The sequence below is a fragment of the Nicotiana tomentosiformis genome, chromosome 2 (assembly GCF_000390325.3).
Source record: "Nicotiana tomentosiformis chromosome 2, ASM39032v3, whole genome shotgun sequence".
In the NCBI taxonomy this organism is placed as follows: domain Eukaryota; kingdom Viridiplantae; phylum Streptophyta; class Magnoliopsida; order Solanales; family Solanaceae; genus Nicotiana; species Nicotiana tomentosiformis.
The window spans coordinates 116606743-116615994 of record NC_090813.1 but is presented as its reverse complement, the minus strand read 5'-3'; the positions used below and the strand labels follow the sequence as shown (position 1 = coordinate 116615994).

The 9252-nt window shown below is 40.3% G+C and overlaps 1 protein-coding gene across 1 annotated transcript; it reads left to right on the top strand.

Annotated features, from left to right (window-relative positions):
* Positions 1 to 456: 456 nt before the first annotated feature.
* On the top strand, positions 457 to 1071 carry LOC138905468 (uncharacterized). Its single transcript, XM_070193991.1, has 2 exons — positions 457 to 524; positions 636 to 1071. Exons 1-2 carry the CDS (start codon positions 457 to 459, stop codon positions 1069 to 1071), a joined length of 504 nt encoding a protein of 167 aa, XP_070050092.1.
* The last annotated feature ends 8181 nt before the right edge of the window (positions 1072 to 9252 follow it).

Here is a 9252-nt window from a genome sequence, read left to right as displayed (position 1 = left end):
GTAGTTGAGGCTCTGACTTCAGAAGGGGATGATTATGCTTTGGTCCCTATGATTCTTTCTTGCATTTTTCGTGCTTTAACTAGATGTAAATTGGGCGCGTGAAACTTTGACGGTTGCAACATTTTGCTACAGATATGGTTTTTGGAGCATTTTTATCGACATCCTACGATCACTGATTTTAGGGAGCTATGGCCCAATCATACTTATGATCACCAGAAAAGAATTGACGAATGTGACTTACCAGAAGGGATAGATGCTTGGAAAGAACTACTTCTTACTCTGTACGCCAAAGGGATCACTTGGAATTACGATTAGTTTTCCTCTAAAGAGGTCATATGTGAGTCTGCATACCATTCTTATTTGGTACTCATAGGATTGGATGGTGTTCAGCCATATGCTGCACTTCGGGTAATGCGCTAGTTTGCACGACTACAAGAGGTTCCACCAACACGAGATATGAGCAAGTTCTATTATGATTTTGGTAAAGATCAACCTCATGACGAAGAAGAAATTATAAAAATTTGGTATGCAAGTAAAGTCTCAGAGTTGAATGAGATGGTAGAAGACCGAGATCGTGGAGAGGTGATCCCTGAATATATTACCTAGTTTAATGATCCTTCGTCATTTGGAGATAGGCTTGAGGGGTCGAATAGGAGGAGAAATGATCAAAGAACTATAGAAAGGCTGAAAGAGGAATTGGAGCAAGCTCAGATGACCATAGCCAAACAACAAGCCCAGCAGCAAGCCGGAGTCGCTAAGATTCATTTAAATATTGAGAAAGATTATCAACTTGCCTTACGGGTCATGGATAAAGATCTAAAACATGCTAAAAATGAGGCAGCCCGCTTAGAAGAAGAACTGGCAAACACGATTGGTTTAGTTAGAAGAGTTGAGGCGAACAAAAATGTTGAAATACATAAGCTGCAAGAAGACTTGAGTATCATTGAAGAAGATGCGAACCAACAACAATTGGAGTTTGATCAGCAGATAGAGCAGTTTGAAAGAGAAAGGGCCCACTGGATACGCTCAAAGGGTCAGCTTCATGCACAATTAGAAGAAATAAAAAGGTAGAAGAAGGGTCATCAACATGCAGATTTCGAGGCAGAGCGGCGTCAGTGGATGATTGAGAGAGGTGTGCTAAACCGTCGCATTGAAGAATATGAGGGACGGGAGGCTCAGATGGGGCACACCCTCAACACTACCAAGATGTGGTTGCAGAATTATCGCGTGAATATGGGGCAAACTAGAGAGCAAGTACTTCGATTGGCAGAAAAAGCAACATATATTCATGATGATCATCGCCATCTAAACAATGAGAAAGTTGGTCAACAGGCACGTGCCCTAGTTCCACAGTTGCCAGTGGTGTTTCAAAATTTGTACGAGACTTTGGGGGGAGAATGGAGGCCAAGAGATGCAGATCATTGATGATATCAATTTAAGCAAGAAGACCATTGAAGACTAAAGTTTTAGTGCAATTAATTAGCTTTTAGTTTCATTTTCGTTTATCGCATTTTAATTTTATATTTGGAGTCTTTTATTCTTATCAATATTTATTTTATTCCAGTCATGTTCATGTCTTTAGAGTCAGTAGAGTCAGTTTCTATATATTTCCTTTTATCTCATTGTATATAAAAAAAATTGGTTGAAAATGAATGAAAAATATTTTAGTCTGTTCTATTTTATTTTATTTTATTTTATTTTTAAAAAAAATCAAAAAATCAAAATTGTTATTATTTCTCCCCTGAACTACGTAATGGTCTGATTCATGCGGCGTCATGATACGTAGGCAATCCTCATCGGATGCGATCATAGCCATAACTAATCTTAAAAGAAATATTAAAAAAAAGAAAAAAAAAGAACGTTAAATTCAAGAGGAAATAAATCAATAAGCCGGGATGAAGCATAAAGCCTTCCAAGTTAATTTTAGAAATGAAAATGGCATTAGGTGCATGACATATAATGTGTGATTAATATCTGCAAAATGCCTAACTCTAACACGTTTGTTGTTTGTCTTTTTTAAAGATAAAGTAAAACAGAGGTGGTTGGTTTGTGGTTTAAACTGGCGACTCACCCTTATAACACGAGATCAAAAGGAAAAAGTAGAATGGCAAACAACAGTGAGAATGAGTCAGATAATGATAATGTCCATGGACAATTGGTTGAACAAGGTTCAGTACTGGCTGAAGAAGTAAGAGTGTTGAAGAAACAATTGGTAGAGATGTACCAAGCCTGGGTGAATAGACAAGCACCGCCCTCACTACCCATAGGGCCCTCGGATAATCTTCATAATGTGTCAGTTGCCACTCAAGTGCCTATCTCCATAACAAGTAACCCATTGTACCAACCTAGATTCAGTCCGAGCATTAACCTTCCCACTATCCCCAGTACCTCCATTCCACGTCCTCCAATCGCACCCCTCAGAAATGACTCACCTACTATACCCATTGTCCATACTTTCACTATCCCTCAACCGGCTCTTGATCAAAAGTCCAATAATGATCCATAACTGGATGCTCATGATGCCCAACATTACTCTCCATAACTGACTTTAAAGGTTCCAGATTAATACAAGCATACTCCTCATAACGTGTTCCCAATTGAGATCGAAAAGCCCGAAAAGAATATGGAACAAGAGGAAATGACCAGAAAAATGAAGAGCTTGGAACAAACCATGAGAAACATACAGGGTTTGGGGGGCCACAAGAGTGTTTCGTTTAACGATCTATGCATGTTTCCCCATGTTCATTTGCCACCCAGCTTCAAGACCCCCAAGTTTGTAAGTATGATGGGCATGGTGATCCCGTTGCCCATTTGAAGAGGTATTTTAACCAATTAAGGGGAGCGGGAGGCAAAGAACAATAGCTCATGGCTTATGTTGGGGAAAGTTTGACAGGAATTGCTTCAGAGTGGTTCATAGATCAAGACATCTCTCACTGGCACGTTTGGAATGACATGGCTCAAGATTTTGTCCAACAGTTTCAGTACAACATTGATATAGTTCCAGACCACTCCTCTCTCGTCAACATAAAGAAGAAACCAACAGAAAGCTTCAGAGAATATGCAATCAAGTGGAGAGAGCAGCCTGCTAGGGTCAAACCACCAATGAAAGCGGCAGAAATGATTGACTATTTTCTCCAAGCTCAGGATCCTGATTACCTCCATTACATATTGGCCGCCATTGGTAAACCTTTCGCTGAGGCGATTAAGATTGGTGAAATAGTTGAGAATGGCATGAAGTCAGGCAAAATTGTGAGTCAGGCAGCCCTTAAGGCGACCACCCAAGCAATTCAAAGCGGGTCAGGCAGTTTCGAAAATTGGAAAAAGAAGGAGGAAGGATCCATGATGGCATCTGGGTTCGGGGGAGTTCAAAGAGCAATAGCTCCTTCTTATGTGTAATTCCAACAAGGGAAATCTGATTCTCCTCAACATTATTATCCGCCTCAAGGTCCCCGATACTCAGTTCCCCTGCAACAATACACAGTGTTTAATGCTCAGGCTTATGCTAGGCCTCCCAATCACCAATAATGGCGGACACTGATTCCACAAGGCTCCCGTCTACTTCGGCCGAATTTTCAGGCACCATATAATCCTCGTCCCCGACAAGAATATGTGAGAGAACAAGAGCCAAAGAAAGAGTTCACCCCAATTAGAGAATCGTATACAAGCCAATTTCGAAAGTTGATGCAGTTGAAGTTGATTGAACCTATTATGCCGCGTTATGTGAATCCAAATTCAAAAGGTTTTGTCTCAAATACAAGATGTGAGTATCACTCTAACACCCAAGGGCATAGTACCGAAAATTATTGGACATTAAAGAAAGCCATTGAAAATTTGATTGAAGCAAAGGCAATTGTGGTAACAAACAATGAGGATACTCCTAATATCACAAACAATCCACTCCCAACTCATGATAATACACATTTTATTGGGATGATTTGTGATGATCGGGATTATAAGCAGTCTGGCAAGACAGAGATGGTTGTTAGAACCATAGGGCCAGAACCAAAAGTGATAGTGAGCCCGCCGCAATTGGCACCGTTGATTGTGAAAGGTGCGAGTTCTAGTTAGAACTTGGCATGCTCTGAAAAAACGATTCTCTATGTTCCTGGAAGCACAAAAAAGGTTGAGGTTCAATTGGGTGGGCCAAAACTTTACATCCCCGAGGGCATTCAAAAGATCATTTCGAATAATGGTTTGAGGAATATAACAGAGCCAGTCGTGATACGGCCTGTTGCCCAACTCCTAGTGACAAACACAAAAGTTATTCCCTAGAATTATAACAAGACTGTCATGACATACAAAGGAAAAGATATAGTTGAAGAACCAAGTGAAATGGGGGGCTTGACCCGCTCTGGAAGGTGTTATTCACCAGAGGAATTGAGAAAAGCTAAGAAATCCACGAAAAGTCACTTGCCAGTGAAAGAACCCGTAGCAGAAAACGAAGCGGAGGAATTCCTTAAGAAGATGAAAATGCAAGACTACTCAATCATTGACCAACTAAGGAAAACTCCTGCTCAGATATCTTTGTTATCTCTGCTTTTGCATTCAGAAGAGCATCGTCATGTGTTGATCAAAACTCTGAACGAGGCATATGTCTCAGAAAAGACAACGGTGAATCAGCTAGAAAAAAATGGCTGAAAGATTCTTTGAAGTAAATAGAATTACTTTTAGCGATGATGATTTGCCTGAGGAGGGGGCTGGCCACAATAGATCTTTGCATCTTATGGTCAAATGTGAAGGGCACTACGTAAAAGGAGTCATGATTGACAGAGGCTCAAGTGTAGATGTGTGTCCTCTTTCTACTCTACAACAGCTGAACATTGACACTAATAGAATTCGAACCAGTAATGTCAGCATCAAAGCTTTTGATGGTTCAAAAAGAGACACTATTGGGGAAATCGAACTCACCATGACAATCGGCCCGGTTGATTTTAACATTGTCTTTCAAGTGTTAGATATGGAAACTTCCTATAATTTTCTTTTGGGAAGGCCGTGGATCCATATGGCCAGAGTTGTCCCATCCACCCTACATCAAACGGTCAAATTCGAGTGTGACGTGCAAGAAATTATTGTTCATGGGGAGGACGACTCATCCGTCTATAAAGACCCGTCCATTCCATATATCGAGGCCAAGAAAGGATGTGAATCCATCATATATCAAGCATTTGAGGTGATTGAGGTGGACCAAGTGGAAGAAGGAAAACCAATTCTGCATCCCCGTCTTTCAGCCACATCTATGATGGTAGCTTCGCTGATGTTGAGGAACGGCTATGAACTAGGAAAAGGATTGGGATCCTCTCTGCAAGGAATTGTGAACCCCATTTCTCCATTTTCAAAGAAAAATACCTTGGGCTTGGGCTTTAAACCAACATCAGCTGACATAGACAGAGCCAAGGCCCGCAAAAAGAATGGTTGGAATCTGTCCAAACCAATCCCTCACATTGCCTACTCTTTTGTCAAGCCACAATTTGAAGAAGTCCAAAATCCTTCTACTCGGGATGACATTGATGGAGTTTGCTAGGGTCTCAAGGAGATGTTCTATAAGATCAATATGGTTCATGTTGGGGAGGGGCCTAGCCGTGCAAGTGTTCAACTTATTGGTCCAGATACCTCGCTCAACAACTGGGAAGCGACTCCTCTTCCCATCAGGAAGGAGTCTTGGTAGCCTGGTTTGTTGTTTTTTCTATATTTGGATTATTTTAAGGGTTGTAATCCGGATATTTTAGTTTAATTGCTTTGTTGTGATGTTAATCCTTCTATCCTTTCAAATTCAATGAAATGAAGTTCCATTTTCGTAGTAAAATTCTATCTTTTTATTTCCCTAATTTTTGTTAATTTCTTATCATTTTCAGTTTCGATAATGCTGGCTTTAAAAACATGACATGCACGCGGAATTCATGTCCAAATCTTAAAAAGCTGTCTAATCTCGAAATAATGAATCAAGAAGTTGAGTATGACGAAGATGAGGCTTTTAGAGAAATAAAAAGGGAATTGGATCAATTTGAGAATAAGCCTAAGCCTAACTTAAATGAAACTGAGGCAATTAACATGGGAAGTCCTTAAGAAACCAGAGAAACAAAAATAAGCATTCATACTGAAAAAAGACGAGAGATGCCATAATTCAAGTTTTGTTCGAGTACATAGATGTATTTGCTTGGTCGTATGATGACATACCGGGTTTGAGTGCCGATCTAGTGGTCCATAAGCTTCCCACACATTCTAATTTTCCACCAATCCAGCAAAAACAAAGGAAGTTTAAGACAGACATGAGTGATAAGATTAAAGAAGAAATCACGAAGCAACTAAGTGCAAATGTGATCAGGGTCGTCCGATACACTACATGGTTAGCAAATGTTGTGCCAGTGCCAAAGAAGGATGGGAAAATCAGAGTTTGTGTTGACTATAGGGATTGAAACAAAGTAAGTCCAAAGGACAACTTTCCCTTACCCAACATTCATATCCTTGTTGATAATTGTGCTAAACATGAAATCCAATCTTTTGTGGACTGTTATACCGGATATCACCAAATTCTGATGGATAAAGAAGATGCAGAAAAGACCGCCTTCACAACTCCATGGGGAACTTATTTTTATAGGGTCATGCCATTTGGTTTGAAGAATACAGGGGAAATTTACATGAGAGCCATGACTACCATATTCCATGACATGATGCATAAAGAGATTGAAGTGTACATTGATGATGTGATCATTAAGTCGAGAACACAAGTTTACCATGTGCAAGACTTGAAAAAGTTCTTTGAAAGGCTACGAAGGTACAATCTCAAATTCAATCCAGCCAAATATGCATTTGGAGTTCCTTCTGGGAAGCTTTTGGGTTTTATAGTTAGTCGAAGAGGCATTGAGTTAGATCCCTCCAAGATAAAGACCATTCGAGAGCTGCCTCCCCCGAAGAACAAAATAGAAGTCATGAGTTTACTCGGGAGGTTGAATTACATTAGCAGGTTCATCTCGCAGCTTACAACCACATGTGAGCCTATTTTTAAGTTGTTGAAAAAGAACGCCGCTATCAAGTGGACAGATGAGTGCCAAGAAGCTTTTGATAAGATCAAGGAATATTTGTCAAATCCCCCTATTTTGGTCCTGCCGGAACCTGTTAGGCCTCTGTTTTTATATCTGTCAGTAATGGATAGTTCCTTTGGTTGTGTTCTGGGTCAACATGATGACACAGGCAAAAGGGAACAAGCAATATATTATTTGAGCAAAAAGTTCACCACTTATGAGGCATACACTCTTTTGGAAAGGACATGTTGCGCCTTAACCTGGGTCGCCCAGAAGCTTAGGCATTATCTTTTGGCCTATACAACTTACCTCATATCCCGAATGGATCCCCTGAAGTACATATTTCAGAAGCCGATGCCAACAGGCAAATTGGCAAAGTGGCAAATCTTGCTCACAGAGTTTGATATTGTTTATGTCACTCGCAATGCCATGAAGACACAAGCTTTGGTTGATCATCTGGAAGAAAACCCGGTTGATGATGAGTATGAATCTTTGAACACATATTTCCTAGATGAAGAGGTTAATTTAGTTGAAGAAGTAATCCAAGATGACAGTCAAATTTGGAAACTATACTTTGATGGGGTTGTCAACATCAAAGGCTTAGGGATTGGGACAATTCTGGTATCACCTACTGGGCAACATTACCCTGCTACGGCGCCACTTCGTTTTTTCTGTACAAGCAACACAGCAGAATATGAAGCTTGCATCATGGGTCTGAACATGGCAATAAATCTAAATGTGAATGAACTGTTGGTGATGGGAGATTCAGATTTGCTTATTCGACAGGCTCAAGGTGATTAGGAGACTCGAGACATCAAGCTCATTCCATATAGACAATGTGTGGAGGATCTTAGCAAAAGGTTCGAGTTCATCGAATTCAGGTACATTCCCAGGTTTCACAATGAATTAGCTGATGCCTTGGCCACCCTAGCCTCAATGCTTCCATATCCGGGTAATACTCACATTGACCCATTTGAAATTCAAATTCGGTATCAATATGGTTATTGCAATATAATTGAAGCAGAACCAAATGGTGAACCATGGTATCGTGATATTAAACAGTTTCTGAAAATAAGAGAATATCCTAAACATGCTAATGGGGATCAAAAGAGAACTATTAGGTGACTCTCTAATGGTTTCTTTTTTAGTGTGGAAATCCTATACAAAAGAACTCTGGATTTGAATTTGTTGAGATGTGTGGATACCAAAGAAGCTGATATGATTATGAATAAGGTGCATTCGGGAGTTTGTGGTCCGCACATGAATGGATATGTTCTAGCAAAGAAAATCCTTCGGGAGGGATATTATTGGCTTACTATGGAACGAGATTGCTTTCGTTTTGTTCGCAAGTGCCACCAGTGTCAGATTCACAGTGATTTGATTCACTCGCCACCTTCAGAGTTGTATCCTATGTCGGCTCCTTGGCCTTTTGTTGCTTGGGGAATGGACGTCATTGGCCCAAATGAGCCAAAAGCTTCAAATGGGCACAAATTCATCTTAGTTGCAATTGATTACTTCACCAAATGGGTGGAAGCTATTACATTGAAAGCATTTACCAAGAAAGCAGTAGTAGACTTTGTTCACTCCAACATCATCTGTCGTTTCGGTATTCCAAAAACCATTATTACAGATAATGCTGCTAATTTTAATAGTCATCTGATGAAGGAGGTATGTGAACAATTTAAAATTGAGCATCACAATTCTACTCCTTACCGTCCCAAAGCTAATGGAGTTGTTGAAGCTGCGAATAAGAACATCAAGAAGATTCTTAGGAAGATGATCCAAGGGTCTAGACAATGGCACGAGAAACTGCCTTTTGCTCTTTTGGGATACCAGACAACTGTCCGTACATCAGTTGGCGCAACACCCTACTTATTGGTTTATGGAACTGAAGCGGTCATACCTGCTGAAATTGAGATTCCCTCTCTCCGAATCATTGTTGAAGCAGGGATTGAGGACAATGAATGGGTGAAGTCCCGATTGGAACAATTGAATTTGATTGATGAAAAGCGTTTGGCGGTAGTTTGTTTTGGTCAGTTATACCAACAAAGAATGGCACGCGCTTATAATAGAAAAGTGCGCCCAAGACAATTCGAGGTAGGATAACTTGTTTTGAAATGTATCTTTCCGCACTAGGAAGAAGCAAAAGGAAAGTTCGCCCCAAATTGGCAAGGTCCTTACCTCTTCAAGAAAGTATTGTCAAAAGGAGCTCTACACTTGGCAGATATAGAAG

What these genes read in the sequence shown, in the direction of transcription:
- LOC138905468 (XM_070193991.1), top strand. Translation starts at nt 457, where the DNA reads ATGAGCAAGTTCTATTATGATTTTGGTAAAGATCAACCTCATGACGAA. An exon ending in GAAGAAATTATAAAAATTTG is followed by an intron (nt 525 to 635) that starts GTATGCAAGTAA and finishes ATTTGGAGATAG; the next exon opens with GCTTGAGGGGTCGAATAGGA.